This window comes from Trachemys scripta, chromosome 8 (genome assembly GCF_013100865.1).
Source record: "Trachemys scripta elegans isolate TJP31775 chromosome 8, CAS_Tse_1.0, whole genome shotgun sequence".
Lineage (NCBI taxonomy): Eukaryota > Metazoa > Chordata > Testudines > Emydidae > Trachemys > Trachemys scripta.
This window is the reverse complement of record NC_048305.1, coordinates 52944297-52966631: the sequence shown is the minus strand read 5'-3', so window position 1 is coordinate 52966631 and position 22335 is coordinate 52944297. Positions and strand designations below refer to the sequence as shown.

Sequence of the window (22335 nt, the reverse complement as noted above, 5' to 3'; positions counted from 1 at the left end):
CCCTTAAGAATATCTGTTCAGTTAGTCCTGCTTCAGAACTGGAATTTATTTCTTTTTGCTAGTTTACCTCTAAGGCAGGATCATCATTCTCGCAGTCTTTGATCAACTACAAACGTTTTGTTTCAACAGACAGACTCACAACAGAATACTCAAATCATGAAAGAAGTCTATATCTTCCAAAAGCCTGAAAAAAAGTGAGTGGTAAGATGCAAGATTTTAAATGCAGTCATAACAGAGCTGATTTCTGTGAAACGTGTGAACCACAGAGCATTGTAAACTAAGTCTGTGTGTAGAGAACACTTTTCAAGATAGGCCACTTTTGACTACAGTCCAAACAGATTATTTGCCAAATGAGAACAAAAATTAAAATAAGAAAAATAAAAGATATGTGCTTTATATTTAAAAGCACCTGCTCCAAGGACCAGGAAAATCATGGGTCTGTGTTCAGTATCATTTTACATAACTGGATAGAAAACATGGGCTTCCTCTATCTGCTGACCATCTCAGCAATAGCAAAGCTTTTTATACCTGAACTATGAACCTTCCTTTTTGTCTCAGCAGCTATCTCTTCTGAGGGGGTAATAGGATAGGGATAAAGAATAAATACATAGGACTGCAACGAAGGCATTCTCCCAGCTTTATTAGAGAATTTGAATAGTCATGCAAATATGATGCTCCTGCACTCTTTCAATATGGCAAACTGAATATTTAGACAAATTAATTTTTAACCCAAGATAGGCAAAGTGTTATAAGAACTAAGTGATGTTTGTTTTATAGTAATCCAGAAACCACTGAGAGTACCAACTAGCTGCATACAAATTCTCAGATATCATCCAAAATGTCACGGATTTCTAAACAAGAACTGGAATGGAATTTAGCATAGAGAAACTCAGTCAGTCAATATAAACCTTGAAAGACTAATTAAAACCAAGACCAAACCCATGCATAAGTGTGAATTTAAAAAGCTGAACTCACTCATACGGGATTTAAGTCAAATAAGCAGTATCCTGCTGCAATGTGTCATACTCTGCAGTGTAAGTTTCATATATTCTATTTATACAACACAACCGTAATATGAACTTAAGCTGAACCACATAACCTAAAACCATGGAAGGCCAAAGCTAATAACTGGCAGATTGCTTCAAATGTTTCCTCGCTTTTGCTAATCTGTGCATGAACTCGAATTGTACAACCCACTTGTGATTAAAGAATCATGCAGCCACAACAGGAATCAAACTGTTATAACAATGACAAATGTACACCTGCATACTTTCTAAAATACATCACCTCATCCCAATTTCAATTCTCCAGGTGAAAGATCAGCAAAACTAAGTAAAATTATTTCAATATATTTACATTTGCAGGAGTCTTCCTAACATGCTATATTTTGTACTTTAATGTATACTTCACACACACAGTTGTGACTGATGAGCATTTTAAGTACCAGAAAATACAAAATATTCACATACTTCTGTTTAAGGGGCACCTCAATATTTGTGTGCACACACATGCATGTTCTTGTGACTGTTGTAGGTGAAATACCTCTCAAGTAACAATTAAGATTACTTAAACTGATAAAAAATAAGTACTATTTACTTTGTGTATTTCACAACATTGCATCGAGGGAGTTTCTCTTTTTCCCCTGTATAGGCCATTTTCCCTGTTTGTTGGATCACTCACATAGCAACAGGGAAGAGAAACATTTAAAAAACACAGAGAAATGTGAATATAAAATAAGAATATTTTCAAGGGGACCCAGGACAGGTGTGGTACCTGAAACATCTTAACTTATTTTTCCCCCCAAAATTATGATATTACAAGTTGGTTTCCCTTTAGTATAACACAAGATTCTACAGCAATATTGTGGCACCAGAAAGCAATTGCTTCAATTCTCCAGCTGCTTTTTGCTCTAGAAGCCATGCTAACATGATAACTTTGTTTTCAAAGTACATTGTAACTTTACTAATGTAATTGCAATATATTCAGAGGGGTGAACAAATACTTGAAGCAGCTTTAGAAAACTAGTCTAAAGTTTTATATAAATCCTAGCCACTTGCTACATTTCAGGACAAAGTTAGCTGGAAAAAAATGTACAACTTTGAAAATTAAGTTAAACAAAGGTACTATAAAACCAAGTGTTTGGCCTACAAAACCACACAGTTAAGCCAAGCTGAGTGCTAAAATAGGGAAATCATGGCATCATTCAGTATCTGAATAATCTTAGTTTCTTACAAAGAAGGCCCATGAGTTTAAGTTTTGCACAGAAACTTGAGTGCCACATCCCCACCCCACAGTGGAGAATCACTTTTGTTTGGTTGCTTTTGCACACGGTACTCACTCAGCAATGACAGCAACAGACAAGTTAAACTGACAGCTTGGCTAATTTCACATTAGTTCTCCTGTGGGTCCACAGAGGAAGATCTCTGTAGGATCAGCATAGGTGTAAGCTGCCGCTGCTGCTGCTGGGGGTTTTATAGGATAGGACTGGGGTAGGCAAACTACGGCCAGCATCCGGCCCATCAGACTTTTTAATCCAGGCCTCGAGCTCCAGCCAGGGAGCAGGGTTGGGGGCTTGCCTTGCTCCGCTCCTGGAAGCGGATGCAGCCAGGGGGCGCCGCAGGCTGCCCCCGCCCCAAGGGCTGGCTCTGCACCTCCCATTGGCTGGGAACTGCTTCAGGTAAGCGCTGCCCGAATTCTGCAACCCTGAGCCCCCGCAGAGCCCCAACCCTCTGCAGCAGCCCTGATCACCCTTCAAACCCAGCCCGGAGCACCCTCCTTCACCCCAAAGCCCTCATCCCCAGCCCCACCCCAGAGTCTGCACCCCCAGCCAGAACCATCTTCTCCCCCACCCCCCATGAGCCCCAAACCCCTGCCCTAGCCGGCCTTCCATACAATACCGAGATGCAGGCCTCAGGCTAGAAAGTTTGCCCACCCTGGGACGTTAGTTTCTTCTCCCCATGCCAAGCAGCAAAGGATTGCATCTGTGCTTGTATTTGAGGACTGCAACTATCAATCCAATTAGGTGAAAGAAATCGTCCGGTCTGTAAAAGAGGGCAATGTCTCCATTTCTCCTCTATTAGCTCAATTTTAAGCTCTAAAGGCAGTGGCGGCTGGAAACATGAAGACTATGTTCTCAGCCTTTTGAGGGAGTGAAGAAAGCTAGTGCTGTACAACCACTGTACACCTAATTGTTTACAAACATATTACCATTGAATGAGACCAGCCACCACGGAGCCATATGGCACAACACAGTAGAGAAAAGGAAAGATTTGACGAGGAAAATTGTGGCCAAGAATTAAAGGGTGATAAAGCTACCGCATCTCTTACCCAATGCCTTGATAGACATGTCAATCAATCCTGAAATTTGAGTGGAAAAGCCAACTCATTTGGCACACCTTGACTAGGTTATATTCTAAATGAGACCTATAGCCTTCCATAGCAGTTAAACACTATAGGCTTCTTGAATTTATACCTATTTGTACTATTAGCAAAAGATCACTAAAAAGGCCAGAACTTTCAAGCACTCAAAAGATTTTATATCAACCACTGAAGCACCAAAATGAAGAACTTAACAGATAAGTTTTAACAAATAAGGAAAAACTCAGCTGGCAAAGAGTTTCCTGCATCAGCAACTCCTAACTGACAGCTGGGTTGTATCAATCTCAACATTTGTGGCCCCAGAGAAATAATTCCATGTCTGACTAATTCATTAATGGAATTTGTGCTCTGGCAAGCTTGAACAGAGATCACACATCTTCTGATGCTTAGTTTCATTTGAGCTAGCCAGACAGAAGATACACAACTGCTCAGAATAGAACACTTCACTGAGATATATGCACACCACCCTAGGTTCAAGCAATTAAGCACAAAAGCAGGATTTAAATTGGTAGTTGGCTGAGAGCTATAGGAATTCACAGGTGGAAGGGAAATTGTTATGGCCCACTTTTAACTGGGCTAGGTTTGAGTTACAAAAATGAAAGCAGTACATTTTCAAAGGCTTAAATGGCTTTCCTTGGGAGTTAGGCACCAAAAGTGACTTTGAAAATCTACCCCCAAAGACTCATTTACCATCTGCAGTAGCAACCAAATCTTCCATTTTAAAAAGTGATGGGTATATCTTAAGAGCACAGAGTCAAAGACACCAGCTGGGAAAGAACACCAGTGTACACATGAATTCCGAAACATGAGCCAGAAATAGAAACCAGTCAAGTAAGTTCCATTCAGTAGTAAGACTCATCCCAGAGTGTGGGGCTCAGCCATAATCCCAGCTCTTAGCAGACAATTATTTGCATGCAGACATGAACTTGTTCGCCTTTTCTCTTAACTATCCCACTCTGATTTTAGGCTTTCCAAGATATCATCATGAAGGACACTTGCTGAGAAAAATCTTTTTGGAACACTGGCAAGCTCTCCCTATGGCTGATGAATATCTAGTGTTCATGCCCTGATAAACAACACATGCTAGGTCAGTGGTGCTCAACAGTGATAGTGATTGTCACACAGCCAGCATAATTTGCATTTGCCACACCAGATCAGACCACTGGTCCATCAAAATCTGGTATCCTGCCTCTAACAGCCTACACATGAGGTTTCAGAGGCTGGCATAACATACCTCTCCCTCATTCCCCTAAAGCATATGGAAGCATATGGTCAATCCTTCAATGCTGTATACAGGACTCCAAAAGAGGCGATTTAGTTATAGACCTGTATTTGTAACAATTAAATTTACCTTCTGAAGCACGAAATTTCCAGATCCACAACTCACCAAACTCACATTGGTTTACAACAGAATCTGCCTGTTAAAAGAGATACTCAAGGATTTTTTGTGCCCAAACAATCTCATACAGCAACTCTAGAAGACCACCCACGTGCACATACAGTATAAACTATAAACACTGTTTGAGTCCACAACAATCTAAATATCACCAAGGACCACTGACATTGATAGACAGGTCAAATTGTATGTGACCCATAGCAACTTATCAAGAGATACTGAAATGTAATCAAGACAATCTACTTGTATGTGAGTTTCAAAGAGATGTCCTAGACCAGCGATCATTAAACATTTATTTGTAGTAATAGAAATCAAGAGTAGATGCTAAGTGTATTTGTCTGTGTTTACCTGTATCTTGTTACAAGTTTAACAATGTGATCTAATTAGCAGGTAGATGCTAAAATCCTGTTCCTGTCTTATAATGAATCCTTACTGCTTATTGACTCAAAGATCAAAGATGTAAGATACTACAGAAACTAATATTATTTACATTGTCTTCATCTTAATTTTCTATGCTATGATGAACTGCCTTGATAATTTGAATGGCTAACTGATTTATGTAAATGGATGAAGCTAGTTTACCTGTGTCTGCATAGGAAATAGAAGATTAGCGTCAAAGCAACAATATACACTGCCTATTCTTTATCCGGGAAAGGTCCTGATGTGACAAGTGCTGTCACGAAGCTTGTCAGCTTGCAACAAGACTATAAAGAAAAAGCCCTGGGCCTGATCCTGTCATCTCAGGTCTGCTTAAACTTTGACAGGGAAGGTATAAGCCACAAGACTGAGGTCTCCAGGTTTACTCTGGAATTCTCATGGAAGAGAACAAACTGGATTGCTTATTGGACTATAACCTTTTGAATTGATTCCAGAAAGTTTGTTTACAAATCAGCAGCCTCACCATCTCTGCTATGAAACTGAAAAAGACTTTTCATATATCTGTATGTATATTGATCTCTTAACCACTGTAACTCTCTTCTTTTTTCTTTTTATTATTAAACCTTTAGTCACTAAAGGATTGGTATCTGCATGATTATTCAGGAAGATCTGAGTCTCACATTAACCTGAGGATAAATGTCCGGTCCTTTGGGACTGGTGGACCTAAAGTGGTGAATCTGGCTTTCAGTAACCATTCACTATATTAGACTTGGTCCCCATTTAGACAGCCAAGAGCTGGAATGCTTAAAGGGAACTATGACTTTTGATAACCACTGTGGTATTACAGAAGCTATCTTGTTACTGATTTGATGAATCTAATTATTTTCCCCTTTGGGGATTGTCTGCCCTATTGCTTACTCAGGGCAACCTGCAAGGATTCTCAGGGTGGCCCATTCAGGCATCCAGTCACAACCACACAAACTTTTAATAGTTTTTAATCATCCCTAAGAACGCATTCTTAGGCTTAAGTGTGTAGTGTCCTTTCAAAGTATTAGGCTAACTTCCAAAAATGGTTTCTTTCCTGTAGCTGCTCTTAGCCAAGGTAAAGCAGACCCAAATCCTGACTTGCCCTCGTTCTGAAGGCATTTGTTGCACTTTAATTGTTCAACAGAATAGTTTAACTGTGGCCCCGACTGTGTTCCTTGGGCACCTAAAATTCCTGTTGATTTCAATAGGAGTTTTAGGTGTACAAAGAATGCAAGATCAGGCCCCACATTTATTTAATCAATTCCATTCCCCAACTTCCAGTTCTGAACATGAAAGATTAAAAGTAATTTTAGAGGTACTAAAACACTAGTGGAATTCCATTAATCAAATTACACAAGGGAACATCAGTCAACACTTACCTGCTACCCCACCTCACTGCATTACAGATATAGAAAGGAGACACCACCACTCGTCAGAGAATTAGCGTTACTTTAAATCCAAACCTGAGTTTACTGGTCTATGATCACACAAAAGGGCCCCAGTAACTATGGTTTGTCCTCACACAACACTGAATAAAAATTACAGAATAAAATTTTATTCTGTGAAGCATTTTCATTCATATCTGTACAAATGGTTCTTGTGTGTCTGCGCACTGAGCAGCCTGCTAGGATTATCCTAATTAAGCAACAGAAGACTCCAAGTTTTATGGTAATGGTACCCATCTTTCCTTAAAGCTCCCTAGCAATGGATTGGCAGTTGGACAATCTAGCTGGCATGGATCCACTCCACTTCAGCAGAAGAGAGAAGCCTGGACTGCTAGGCTACAGATAAGATGGCTGTCTTAGACAGCTGCCTTAGGGATGGGTGAAGTAGCATAGGGAGTGATCTTTCAAGATGTCTTGAGCTTTGGCTACAGCCCTCAGAGCAAGTTTGCAGTTATGGGACAGGATGGATTCAAGGTCAACCATCTCATCCCCATTGAGCCTCTTTCCTGCTTCAAATCCCACAAACAGGTTGGAAGCACTTACAAAATACGTTCTGAATTACTCCTAGAATTACTTTAACAGCATACTCCTAAAATCAAATTTAGCTACTTAGGACTTACAGTGCTACAGTCTAGAATGCAGAAAATTCAGCCCCTAATAAAAATCTGTATGCCTGGGGTTATATAATGCATGGAAAATCAATTGCATGCCATAATACACCAATACAAATGCAATTTTCCTTTTCCCGATCCACTGATTGCATCTCTTGTTAAAGTCACATAGCTAGTCAATTTCTCATCAGAAACCACAGATTGACATTCAATCTCCTTGGTGATAAACTATGCTTCACCCTCTTCACAAAAGAGAAAATGAGAAACTAAACACATGATCTCACTGGGCCCCAATACTACTGATACCACCTCCTGCCCCCGCAATTCTTGTATGGCTGGCTGCTGCTCACAGGATTCTCTAAATAAGTCTAATGGCCCGTCACAGTGCAGTATTTAAGAACCACTTTGCCAGCCATGTTATCGTAGACCATAATACAGAAGCTGCTTTGCACTCAAAGTGAATTCATACATTCTGACATAAGCTGCCTACCCTATGGCTTTTGGCTACAGATACGGATTTTGGAACATTTTCCTGACTGACAAGTCACTAGCTTTTACATTATTTCTTTGAAACTGTATGTAATGATAACAGAATCTGTTATATTACAATGGAATTTCTTTAAGATTAAAGATCTTTTCAGCTGCATTTGTAAATCTGATAACAAAATACCATTACTCCAGTGTCTGTGATTTGTACAGCATATTAGATATTAACCCAGATAATAAAAGTGGCTACCACGTCCAACAGTAATAATGGAGCAATTTAAATTAAGGTGATTTCAATTATTAAATCACTGGATTTTTTAAATAAAGAATAATTGATTGAAGTCATACTGAGGCTTTGTAAAACTAATATAACCTGCGCTACTGCAATTTTAGATTAAAAATAAACTAAGATTATAAATGCTTTTAAAAAATGCTATTACTGGTAGGATTTCTTATTTGACTTTTAAAAAATTGTTATAGGCAAAAAAGCAAAATATTACAAGTGAAAGCCCTGATTCTGCAAAACATTTAAACAGATGTGTAACTTTACCTATATGAAAAGTCCAATGAATTTCAATGACACTACTAAGGTGCTTAAAGTTAGGCATGTGCAAAATTAAGCAAAGTACAAAACAGCCACTTCAGAAATTTAAGATTGTAAAACGGGAAGAAGTTAAAGAACAACATGTAAATAAAATTCCTAATTTAAAAATAATTCTTATTCACCTCAAGTAAAAAAAATCAAATTTTGACTCTATTCAGTCTCTATGTTCTAAATAAAAAAGGCAGTTTTCAACATGAATTAAAATGTATGCATTATCTCCTATGTCAACTAAACTATAAATATTCCTTTCTAAATTCACTATTACCTGGTCCTCCTTTTTATCCCTCATCCTTAAGCATATAGGAGACAGGGAATAGGATCGGAAGTGATTTGACTTTTACTCTGCACATTGCCCTTGTTTGCTTTAAAAATATTTAATCTTAAAAAAAGTCATCCTCATGCTCTCATACAATCTTTTTGTTACAACCAACACACGGTGTGACCTTTAAGCAGATCAATGTAACAAAACTGAAAAGGGCAGCCTCAGAGGTATAATCATAGGGGAAATACTTTGTTCCTCCACTGTATTATGCAGACACATCAGGATTCCATGGGATGTTAGTGAAGTGAGTTGGCCATTTTTCCAAGGCATCTTACAAGCAATTCTTATCTGATAGAATACGACATTTCAATTATTCTGCTCCTTCCCTGCCCACCGCATGCATTTTGAAACCAAAAGAAACCAATCAAGTTCAATTCATATTGCATTATTCACTGAGGACAGTTGATCTCCTCTTAAGTCTTAATTGCATAATAATAGTTCAAACATCGCATTTTATATAAGGAATTACTGGAAACCCAGAGGCTACCTCATGGTAAAGGTGACTGTATGCAATTTTTATTGCATATGGTACAAAAACCAACCTGGTTTTGTGAATGTTCATGTATGGTTTCTTTATAGCTGAAACTAAAAGGGTTGGGTTTTCTTTTTTTTCCACAATTGCTCCTGTTAGACAGCCATTCCTTCATCAAAACACTGCTACCAACTATCCACCTTTGTGAAATGAGCTACACTGGGAAATGAATATTCTCAATGCTGGTCACTAATATGAAATTTGACATATACCTGTTAAATTATAAATCTTCGCTAATGACCTTAACCAGAGAAAAGGAAGCACCTTGCTGTTTTTCTTTTGTTTTCTGTTGTTTTTAAAACACAAGGAGGTAAAAGAAGGAAAAAACAGAGCACAGTTTACTGTTTCTGATGTATTATCTAGCACCATTAATGAATAATCCATACCACTTCTGCAACCGGACTGATAAGCAAGCAGCTCAAACCTACTGCTCCCAGCGGACAGTTTCTCGGTTGCCATTTCAAATGGGACAGGCCATCTTATTATGTCCAACTTTCACTACCAACTATTGTACTAAATACAGCTCTTATTTATTAACACCAGAGAGTTGAAGAAGAAAACGGATGTAAGTGAATCATACCAAAGCAATAACCTGCCCCTTCCCTAATTTCAGGCCTTGGCTACACTTGCGAGTTACAGCGCTGTAAAGCCGCCCCCAGCGCTGTAACTCACTCCACGTCCACACTGGCAAGGCATTTGCAGCGCTGCATCTCTATGGTTGCAGCGCTGCATGTACTCCACCTCCCCGAGAGGAATAGCGAGTATTGCGCTGCCGCTGCAGCACCAGTGTGGCCGCCCAATGCACTCTGAATGGCCTCCAGAATTATTCGGCAGTATCCCACAATGCCTGTTCTAGCCACTCTGGTCATCAGTTCAAACTCTACTGCCCTGGCCTCAGGTAACCAACCATGTGACCCACCCTTTACATTCTCCAGGAATTTTAAAAATCCCCTTCCTGTTTGCTCAGCCCGGCGTGGCGTGGAGTGCTATCAGCGAATCTTTCCAGGTGACCATGCCTCCACGCGCCAAGCGAGCCCCAGCATGGAGCAATGGCGAGTTGCTGGACCTCATCAGTGTTTGGGGGGAGGAAGCTGTACAGTCCCAGCTGCGCTCCAGCCGTAGGAATTACGATACCTTCGGGAAGGTATCAAAGGACATGATGGAAAGGGGCCATGACCGGGACGCCCTGCAGTGCAGGATTAAAGTGAAGGAGCTGCGGATTGCCTACCGCAAAGCCCACGACACAAACGGCCGCTCGGGTGCTCCCCCCGCAACCTGCCGATTCTACAAAGACCTGGATGCGATACTTGGGGTTAACCCCACCTCCACCCCGAGAACCACCATGGACACTTCAGAGCCGGTGGTGGGGGGGGGAGGAGGAGGAAAACGGGAGTGATGGTGGTGGGTTGGATGGAGACACCCCGGAATCCCTGCAGCCATGCATCCAGGAGCTCTTCTAGAGCCAGGAGGAAGGTAGCCAGTCGCAGCGGCTGGTACTTGGTGGAGGACAAACGGAAGAGCAGGTTCCCGGTAAGCGGGTTTTTTTTTCTGGAAGGAATTTTTTCGGTGCGGGCTCTTTGGGAGAGAAGGGTTAGACATGCATGCCTAGATGCGGAATAGTGCATTGATGTGGTTTATCACATCGCGGTAATCGGCCTCGGTAATCTCCTCGAATGTCTCATCCAGAACGTGTGCAATGCGCTTGCGCAGGTTTATCGGGAGAGCCACCATGGTCCTTGTCCCAGCCAAGCTAACGTGTTCGCGCCACTGTGCCGCGAGGGGACCTTTGCTGCACACAGGCAAGCTGCATATGGGCCAGGGCGGAAGCCACATTGCAGCAGAAGACCCTCCCTTGCTTCCCAGGTCACCCTCAGCAGCGAGATATCGTCCAGGACAAACTCCTGTGGAAAATGTTGGGACAGTGTTCAGTGTAGGTGCCCCCTGAAGCTATTGGCTCTCCCCAAGGCACAGAAACCCAGAGGACAGTGCAGCCCTGAAACAATCAGTCCCCCTTACTCACCATTTTGAGGCTCCCGTGGGATGTGTGTGCTCTGTTTCGGACGGGAAAATTATGCTATTGTGTAGACCCAGTGTGTTTTCTACTCCTTAAGTGCGGGGGGAATCATTACTGTCTGGTATAAACAGTGCTGCCTCTGTTAAATTGCATTTTGCCTATACAGCAGCATCAACCTTGAGACCTCAGACGTCCCTCTTATCGCCTGCTCAGAGACTGCAAAGACTCAGGAAGAGACCGCGAAAAAGCAAAGAAGACATGCTGCAAGAAGTGATGTGGCAATCTATTAAAGAGAATAAGAAAGCACAGAACTGGAGGGAGAGAGAAAGCAGGATCCGCCAGGAAAACGCAGCACACCGGCGGCAAAGCACGGAGCACCGGCAGCAAAGCACTGATAGGCTCATAAGCATCCTGGAGCGACAAGCAGACGCTAGCCAGGAGCTCGTAGCCATGCAGAAAAAGGAGCAGTACCGCAAACGCAAACCCCCACAGCCCTTGTCCCAAAACTCTTTCCGTTGTGCCCCACTGTCACCTCCAACCCACTTTCCCCAACTTCCGTGTTCTTCACGCCACCCGCTGCCTCCAACACCAGTATCTTCACCACCCAGCCCTGAAAACCACGACTCTGACCCTCTGCACTCAACCCCCTTCACCATGCAGTATAGCTATCCTCAAGTGCAGCACTCACTGCACAGCACACCAGACAGGACATACGCGAATCTGTGATTGTACCGTTCCCCACTCCACCCCCTTGTTTCTTTTCAATAAATAATTTTTTTTTTCTTTTCAATAAATGGATTCTTTGGCTTTGAAAACATTCTTTATTATTGCATAAAGTAAAAGACTCCTTAGCCCAGGAAATAAACAGGCACTGCAAGTCTGCTTTGTCTGCTTAGCAGACATTGATTCCTAAAGATCGGAACTACTGCACTTCACTCCTGTGCAGGACACCAGATATCACTGCTGGTTTTCAGCCTCAAATTGCTCCCTCAAGGCATCCCTAATCCTTGCAGCCCCACGCTGGGCCCCTGTAACAGCCCTGCTCTCTGGCTGTGCAAATTCAGCCTCCAGGTGTTGTACCTCGGAGGTCCATGCCTGAGTGAAGCTTTCACCCTTCCCTTCACAATTATGATGGAGGGTACAGCTCATGGATACAACCATGGGGATGCTGTTTTCGGCCAAGTCCAGCTTCCCATACAGAGATCGCCAGCGGGCCTTTAAACGGCCAAAGGCACACTCCACAGTCATTCAGCACCGGCTCAGCCTGTAGTTGAACCGTTCCTTGCTGCTGTCAAGGCTCCCTGTGCAGGGTTTCATGAGCCACGGTATTAACGGGTAAGCGGGATCTCCAAGGATCACAATGGGCATTTCAACTTCCCCTACCGTGATCTTCCGCTCTGGGAAAAAAGTCCCGGCCTGCATCTTCCTGAACAGCCAAGTGTTCCGAAAGATGCGTGCGTCACGCACCTTTCTGGGCCAGCCTGTGTTAATGTCGATGAAACGCCCATGGTGATCCACAAGCGCCTGGAGAACCATAGAGAAATACCCCTTCCGATTAACGTACTCGGATCCTAGGTGGGGTGGTGCCAGAATAGGAATGTGCGTCCCATCTATCACTCCTCCACAGTTAGGGAACCCCATTTGTGCAAAGCCATCCACTATTTCCTGCACGTTACCCAGAGTCACGGTTCTTCTGAGTAGGATGCAATTAATGGCCTTGCAAACTTGCATCAACACGATTCCAATGGTTGACTTTCCCACTCCAAACTGGTTTGCGACCGACCGGTAGCTGTCTGGAGTTGCCAGCTTCCAGATCGCAATAGCCACCCGTTTCTCTACCGGCAGGGCAGCTCTCAATCTTGTGTCCTTGCGCCGCAGGGTGGGGGCGAGCTCCTCACACAGTCCCATGGAAGTGGCTTTTCTCATCCGAAAGTTCTGCAGCCACTGCTCGTCATCCCAGACTTCCATGACGATGTGATCCCACCACTCGGTGCTTGTTTCCCGAGCCCAAAAGCGGCGTTCCACGGTGCTGAGCATGTCCGTGAATGCCACAAGCAATTTCGTGTCGTACGCGTTACGCAGCTCGATAGCATCGTCGGACTCCTCATCCTCACTGTTACTTTGGATCTTAAGGAATAGTTCGACAACCAAACGTGATGTGGTGGCGAGACTCATCAGCATATGCCTCAGCAGTTCGGGCTCCATTTCCCACAGACAGATCGCGGTGCACAGAAACCGTTGAAAGATGGCGCCAAAGGTGAACAGAAACAAAGGAATTTCTGGGATGCGAAGCGATGCATCACGGGGCATTGGGACAGGACCCAGAATGCCCCGCACCCTCGCCCCCACAACCCATGGCGCCAGAATGGGAAAAGGTGCTCTGTGGGATAGCTGCCCATAATGCACCACTCCCAATAGCGCTGCAATTGCCGCAAATGTGGCCACGACAGTGCGCTGGGCAGCTGTCAGTGTGGACAGACTGCAGCGCTTTCCCTACTCAGCTGCACGAAGTCAGGTTTAACTCACAGCGCTGTACAGCTGCAAGTGTAGCCAAGGTCTTAGAGCTTTGTGCTTGTACCACTTTGCATACTTAAGTCTCAGTAGTCAGCAACATCCAAGCCTTACTAAAGGGCATGCCTACAAAATAGTTTTGTCAACCACCTGGATGATTTCTGTCACTAAATTATAAGGTCTAAATTATAGTTTTTCCTTCTCACTGCTGACAAATCCTTATTCCCTGCACCCCCACACGCAACACACACACACTCCTTTGGTCTTTTGAACTTTCATACCTTTCCAACTCCTCAGTGCCTTCTAAGAAATCACACCCTGTTGACCAGCAAACTATCACAAAGACTACACCCAGGACCCATCCCTCACGAGCAGCCCTGGAGTTAGGTATTGAAACCACTTCTTCTGCAGCCTCTTAACCATTTGTCTGGGACATGGTAAGGGAATTAGATTTGCTCCATGTCCTATCACATTCAGCACTGAATATTTTTATCACCACAATGGAGTAGACTAAGGAATACTATAAGGTCTTCATTTATTTTAATCCAAGTCAGTTTACAAAGGGGTTTGACAACATTAACCCAAAATTAATCAACAGTATATTTAAAATGAAGATTAAAACCTTCTCATATGAGAATGAGTGTGCGTAATCAAACCGACATGCCCTCAAGCACTGGTATTCTCACATGGTTTGAGCCCCACTCCTGTCACTTTTCATATACAAAGCAAATATGTATATATTAAAAAGATACCATAGAGAAACCCTGTTATATTTGCTTCTTTCTACCTCCATCCCCATTTTGCTGTAACATCATCCATTAGTTTTAATCTTAAGTAAAATATATATGTATATAAAAAGCTTTGAAGTGTTACTACTCACCATCCCCCTAGCAAAATTAGAATATTTTCTAAACCCTGTACACAATTTAACCTTCTTATGGGTAGCAATCCTTGTTCACAGAAAGGCAAAAGAAATGAAATTATGTCCTACTGAGATATAGGTTTATTGACTAAGTGGGAAGAACAGCTCATTTCAACAGATGTAAAATAATTTTAGAAGCAGGTTAAGTTTCAAAATCCCTTAGAATAACAAAGATCCTGGGAAAAAATATTCAGAGTGGACTCTGTCCATTCAAGCAGATAATCAGAATGAATAATTTACAGGCATACTTTCATCTTCACTACTGCTGAGAAGAGTTGCATTCTAAGGAGCTCAGGGAGATGCCGACACATCTGCTAACCAAGTGGAATAATCAGTAGGAGTCCAAGCCACGACAGTCCGGCAACCTGTCTTGCTGAGGGGACAAAGCTGACAGGAGACAACAGGAGAAAGGCAGAGCGCTACTTGCCCTACATGAGGCCAGTATTTCATGCCTTTGTCATAGTGTGCTTTTTGCCTCTGAAAAAAAGCAAGGCATGATACCTGACTTTCACCACAAACCACCAGGGGCTGCTTCCTGAGCGCTTCCTCTCACAGCAAAGCCATGGTGCCAATTTCTACTGACTTGTTACACTCATGTACAGGTTTTCCACCAGAAACTATGCAATCTCACAAGGCTGAGAGCTGTGAAAAGCAGAGGAAGGAACAATTTTACAACAGCATCAATTCATCCAGTCTGAACCATTCATTGTAAAAATATTACATGCTAATTTCTACTAATAAGGCAAATATGTATGCCAAAGAATCCCCTGGTAGTTCAAGCAATTTCCTTTGCATAACATTTAGGATTGGGAGCCAATTGCATATCATCTGTCTGCTTTTACTGGCTTATGTCCTGTATGTGAAAGTGTGGTTTAAGAATGGTCAAACATGGATACTACTCAGAAGTTGCTTGGATAAGAGGAAGGTATATAAACAGCATTGCTTTGATAAAGGGGAAGTCCGCAAAGAAAGATATTAAGAACATGCAGGGAACTGATGCAAGCCTAAAGGAAACTATAGGAACAAAAAGTAATGAGACACAGGAAGAAATGGGATCTTTGAACAAGTTAGTTAAACTATGTATACGTGAGCAACTCTTCTGGAAGAGTGTGTGCAGGCCACCTGGTGTAATTCATGCAGAATTCAGGGTACAGAAATGCATAATGCTGGTACTCTGCTGCTTCTACAAAAGGCATAGGTGTTCAAGCACAGAATGACCTCGCTTCTTCCATCCTCATTGCCTCCATCCAAAATAAACAGATGCAATATTCAATACAGAAAGAATCAAGGAATTATAAAGACATCAGCAAGGACGAGAGAATATTGTGGCAATAACTTAAAATTTACAGGAAGTTGCATGAATTTTCCCCAGAGGTGTGTGGTAGTGGTATGGGGAGGTTTGTTTTTGCACATTTTTGCAATACATTATTCTGGTCACCTACATCCCTGCTTTGTTACTTAAAATCAAATTGTCAGTGTTCATAGCTTTAAAATGGAAATGCAGATTTACCCACGCAAAAGTCAGCTGAGCACAAAACCAGTTAGTGTCACTATACACCTAAGTAAGGTAGCAGAGTAGAAAATCTCCACTTTGACCTGGGCTCTGCCCATCACTCCTCAGATCTCAGGCTTTTCCCCACCACCATTTTTTAACTTTTTTGAAACTAGTAAGATTACAAGTCATTTAAATTCTTTAAGTGCCGCTTAGAAGTTAACATTGTTTGTCCATGTCTGAACTGTGCAAAGAGACAGTCCCAAGTACAAGACTGTTGAAAACAGTTTATATTAGATTTTTTTTTTTAATTTTTAATCTGTGCTTAGCCTGAGACTTTTCATTGCCTCTATTATTTACTGGGAGTGTTTTGGAGGTTCATAGAAGGTTCATAGAATATCAGGGTTGGAATGGACCTCAGGAGTTCATCTAGTCCAACCCCCTGCTCAACGCAGGACCAATCCCCAGATTTTTGCCCCAGATCCCTAAATGGCTCCCTCAAGGATTAAACTCACAACCCTGGGTTTAGCAGGCCAATGCTCAAACCACTGAGCTATCCCTCCCAAAGCACCTATCACACCACACAATCCTTTGCCAAATGATACATATAGCAGCCTGTAGCAGTTTAAGAAAGAGTCTGTGCTAACACTTCACTGCACCTGTAACAGAGCAGGAGAAACTTGGAAGTTAAGAGGAAAAATTCCTAGGCTCTAAGGAAGCAAACAGAATCAATCTCCTCCTAGCTCAAGTGATATGACAAAGCCTTGACCAGTAAACTAGCACTCCATATTAAGTCAAATCAAAGCTAATTAGATGTGTCCACGCAGAGGTCTGCACCAGTTTAACTAAATAAATCAGAAAAATGATTTTGATTAAACCAGTACAATCTGCATTTAGACCAGGCCTTCAGTAGACTGTTCATCCTGGACATAGGTTTGAAAAATAGTGAAAAAGAAAATATGCGCAATTCTGGCAAGTGTAGCATCTCTCATATATAGGCACTGTCAGAAAACCAACATTAAACAGCCACTACTGGGAGAAGAAGTTGGTCATGGACTACTGCTGATCTGGCTCTTAAAAATCCGGGGAGGTTGCAGTACCATCCATGATAGGAACTGGAAAGGTGTTCTGAACATATTTTGCATGTAAACCACAGTCCATCCCCCGGTTCGACAATAGCATCTATGGGCAGGCTGTGTAGAGCTCTTGTAACCAGAGTATAGGCAGATAACAATGCTTTTGAAGGGTCTATGTGCATCCTCCCTCCCCCGCTCCCGGTTCCCTTCGTTTAGCCCTGTGATCTCACTTCCGTTCCTGTTATATCTTTAGTTGTCCCCCTGAAATTACTTGGAATCCCGGACGTGTGGATACTCCCCCTAGGCTTGGGGGAGGTCCTTTAGCAGTGGGCGGGCTTCCGCCCGCCCACTTCCTGGATCCCAACGGGATGTGCATCCCTTTGAAGAGCTATTTTGCCCAGCTCCAGAATTTGACCTAACATTTTCAATGTTTGTTAAAATACCTCATCTCCAACCAAGCATGTCAGACGGACATACTAAATCAGGCATTCTCAAACTGGGGGCCGCGAGGTTACTACATAGGGGGTCATGAGCTGTCAGCCTCCACCCCAAACCCCACTTTGCATCCAGCATTTACAATGATGTTAAATATATAAAAAAGTATTTTTAATTTATAAGGGGGTGGGGGGGGGTGACACTCAGAGGCTTGCTATTTGACAGGGGTCACCAGTACAAAAGTTTGAGAACCACTGTCTTAGATAATGTTAGTAATTAAGTCAGCGCTTCTCAACCTTGAGCACTGCCATAGCAGGAGGGCATAAGGGAAGAGGATAAGAGCAATGGAGACAGAGAGAGATACCTGATCTTAAATCTCCTGTTGCTACTAAAAACATACTCCAAAAGCTGCATTTCCTTGACTGTCACCTGCCTTCCTTCCCTGTTGTCTCAGCAGCTCCTAATCCAGCTGGCCAAAGCAGCAGCACACATGTATATGAATGCAGGTTCAAGCAATAACCCCCCATCTTTATCCTCTTCTTCTATAGGACTCAGCTCAACCACAAGAGCACATGCAGTCCATGAGACCACAGACACCCACCTCCACATCTCAAGCTGCATATTGGTGAAAGGGAAGTCAGGAGAAGCATGGAAGCAAAATAAATAAAGAATAGTAAAAGATTTTAAGTGAGAGCAACAAGGAGGGGGAAGAAGATAATGGAAAAGGAATAGATAAAAAGGGAGAGAGAGAGTTGAGCAAAAGAATGGTCATATGGTGACAACCATGCTGATACTTGGGACAGAAGGGAACATCTTCCCACCAATCCATCACAAGGACTACTTCAGCAACAACAAAAACAAAAAGAGTGGAACCACTAACTTAAATGGTTGCATGCAGGCATTTGCTGTTGCTATTGTCTAACTGGAGATAGATTGCTAAGCAAATTATTTTATGCCATACAAAATTAGGTTCAGTTTTATTTAAAAAAAACTCTCCTGCTTGGTTTTTTATATTAATAATACCAGGATATCACTTACCCTTTTTACTGAAGGACTTTAACAAGCTCTTTAGAGGACATCACAGGAGACTGAAACACAAGTTAAAGCTCTCCCATATCGTAACTAGAGGGACAATACAAATATTATACCATCTGATGATCTACTCTCATACACACACACACACACACACACACACACACACAGAGTTCCTTTTCCATTGGTGCTTTAAATAAATATGTACAATGTGCACAAAGACAGCACATGTAGATACTATGCCAAAAGTGTCAAAAGAAAAAAGTTACAGCTCTCAAAGTTTAATCATCACATTAGAGCTAGCTTCCTGAGACATACTCTCCACACACCTTACCTTGTTATTTTTTAAATCATATTTTAAACTATTAAAGAACAACAAAAACAAGGAAGTGAGAGTCTATGCTCTCATTCAGTATCACAACCAATGTATAAAGTCACCTACCGTTTGAAGAACAACATAATACCAAGACAGAATGGAGTGAGTTAAGGATGGAGTTTCAGCCTTTACTTGGAAAAACCTGGCTTGTCTCAGTTCATGCTTTTTTAAAAAGAATTAAGTTTGTGATAAATTTGAAAGGTGCTGGATTAACAACCATGCAAACTAAAGCCTTCTTTATGCACAGAAAAGGGACACAGTACAGGCAGCAGCAATGCAAGTTCTCTCACCAATATGCTTGAACTATGTCTCAGAAACTAGGTGACATTTCCTGACCACTCAATTCTTGGCCTCTCTGAAATACAGGCCACTGAAGAGCCATCAGATAGCAAGCTTGTATGGACATGGGATAGATGTGAGCCAGTGACCTAGAGATGGAAGGCAATAATATGTCATAGGTAACCCCAGGAGCCATCTAATCCCCATCCATTCCACTTACATTGGACTTCCACTAGTGTCAGGAATCCATCTTTAAAAACACAGATTAAAGGTAATGTGCGTAGTCAGTATGGACTACGCAACACTGTTCCAAACCAGCATCAAATCAGTTTTCTTGATTAGGTAGTCTACAAAGTGTTTTCGACCATTTTTAAACAGTTTTGCACACTAGAAAAAAATAAGACATGGAGTTGAAATTTCAATGTCTTTGTAAAATCATTTACACAGTTTCCAAAATAATCCATATATTCCACCTGGGTGGCTGGACTGTAGCCACCTGGCTGTGGATGTCCAGTCCTGGGGTCTGGCACTTTACAGAAAAAGTACATTTGTTTTAACAAAATTAGTAGACCGGGTCAAATAAGTAGTCAGGTGCCAAGGTAAGTCTAAGAATTATACCGGCTGGGCAGTGCTCCAAGGATACTTCTCTTCAGTCAGGAGACTCCACAGAGGTTTCTACTGGCTTTGATTATTCCTTTGAGAAGTATAATAAAGACTTGTCCCCACTACACACAGAGATAATTTAATAATGTTCTTCTTTTAAATATTATTCTCACCAATCGAAGAATGGGTACATTAACATCTTGGAAGTTTAGTTTAACCTGCAGGAATCAAGTGACTAAAATTCCCCATCACTTACACTAAACCCATAATTAGAAACTCTCCCTATTCACAGCTATTTAGTGTACTACCTGGTAAAGTACAAGGAAATACATGGAGCTAATGGGCAGGAATGTAGGAGTAGACTGGTGGAGAGAGAAAAAATGAAAAAAATACATTTGACATTTGTATTTTTCATTGTTGCCTTTTCCACAACAGGTGAATAAGTAAATTAGTACTGCGGAATGATAAGAAAGATACCTGGGAGCTCTGATTTTAGAGAAAAACAAAAAATTCAAAGACCTTCTGCAAAGATTAACTGATTTTTATCTCATACTTTTCTCTTCTCTTCCAGAAGAGAATGGAAAAATTAATCTTAGAATAATTAATAATGCATAGCAGTGATTAAAGTTCCAATGCACTCTAGGAAAGTGACCAACCAGTTGTTAGCAATGCCCCACCCTTCTTTCAACTGGTAATGATAACAGTTTAACCAAAAGCATAGATGGGACGGAACTGTTTGACACCATTACAGAAAACATGACCAAGATTAACCAGCTCATAGACTCATAGACTTTAAGGTCAGAAGGGACCATTATGATCATCTAGTCTGACCTCCCGCATGATGCAGGCCACAAAAGCTGACCTACCCACTCCTGGAATAATTCTCTCCCTTGACTCAGCTGTTGAAGTCCCCAAATCATGATTTAAAGACTTCAAGTCGCAGAGAATCCTCCAGCAAGCGACCCCTGCCCCATGCTGCGGAGGAAGGCAAAAAACCTCCAGGGCCTCTGCCAATCTACCCTGGAGGAAAATTCCTTCCCGACCCCAAATATGGCGATCAGCTGAACCCCGAGCATGCGGGCAAGATTCTCCAGCCAGATGCTCTGGAAAAAGCTGACCATGTTAGCATGTGTTTCCTGTCTTATTATATATATATATATATACACACACACACACATATACCTAAAAAGGTAAATAAAGTCACAAACTGTATTAAAATAGAGATTAACATAGAAGTGCCACTACAGTTAATGATACATTCTCACCTCCGATATTGCATTCAGTTTTAGTCACCTAACTGCAAAAAAGGCAAAAAGTTATGAGGAGGGTAACAAAAGTAGAGGCTGGAGCGAGCATTTTAAAGATTAGGATTATTTTGTAGTTCTCTTAGAAAGAAGAGGAGAGATAAATGTAATGAGTTTTATCAAGAAAGTTAGTTTTATGGGTAATCACTCAATTAACAAAGCCTACTCATATAATGTAACAAGTTTAAAGCTGACAGAATTTTTTACATAACATTATCAAGGGAACTTAATGCCAGTGAACAGATACAAATGGCTTAGTAAGAAAAATATTAAAATAATTCTACATTTATACAAATAAGAATGGCATCCCAGTTGAACACAGGATAAATGTTAGCGGCTCTCACTTATGCTTCAGAGCATAAGCTGACCAATAACTGGGTTCAGGAAATAATTTCCCCAAGTGCAACATTGCAGAAATTAGATGCATTATGGCTATTTTATACATTCCTGTCCAACACTTCATATTAGCCACTTTTGGGGATCGGAATTGTCATACCAGAACAGAGTACTATTCTCAACTCATGAAGGAGTCACTTCCACCACTGAATGAGTGTCCATATACACAAAAAGAAAATAGCTGTTACAAGCCTCAGACTATAGAAATAGCCTTTTACTGTTTTAATGATTCAGTACAAAAGGCTTTAGAGATCTGGAAAAGCAGAATTTTCTGCAGCCAGGATCTTGCTTCCCCTTTGGTCTATTAAGCCTGTCAGTTTCAGCAAATAGGCAAGGAGAAGCTGTGCTCAGTACTCAGCATTCAGTAATGCAAGTATGATTCAGGGTCACAGCTTGCTTACCTTCTATAGAAGGGGCCTGGTCCTGAGCTGCATACAGCATCTCCTTGAAAGCCTGCAGGAAACAGAAAAAATTCAACCAGTCAGCACAAAAAACTTAAGTCACTCTGATAAGCCTGTTTGAAAATGAGTAGTAATTGAAGTCTTTTTAATTCCTCAAGACTGATATATAAAGCTATGGAATGTGAAGACACTGGAATTATACTTATTCCTGACAACAAAGGAAACACACAAACCACATGTTTACTGACAGCTTTGTCTAAAACCAGTTGCCTTGCTGTCTAAAATACTACCCTGACAGCATGTGTAAATATGCTC

The 22335-nt window shown here is 41.8% G+C and overlaps 1 protein-coding gene across 1 annotated transcript in view; it reads right to left on the bottom strand.

Moving 5' to 3' along the window:
* Positions 1-22335, bottom strand: part of XPR1 (xenotropic and polytropic retrovirus receptor 1) — a 241675-nt gene that overhangs the window by 209359 nt on the left and 9981 nt on the right. Inside the window, exon 2 of the mRNA XM_034780308.1 lies at positions 22021-22072. Within this exon, the coding sequence (XP_034636199.1) occupies positions 22021-22072 (52 nt within the window). The remainder of the gene's footprint in view (positions 1-22020; positions 22073-22335) is intronic.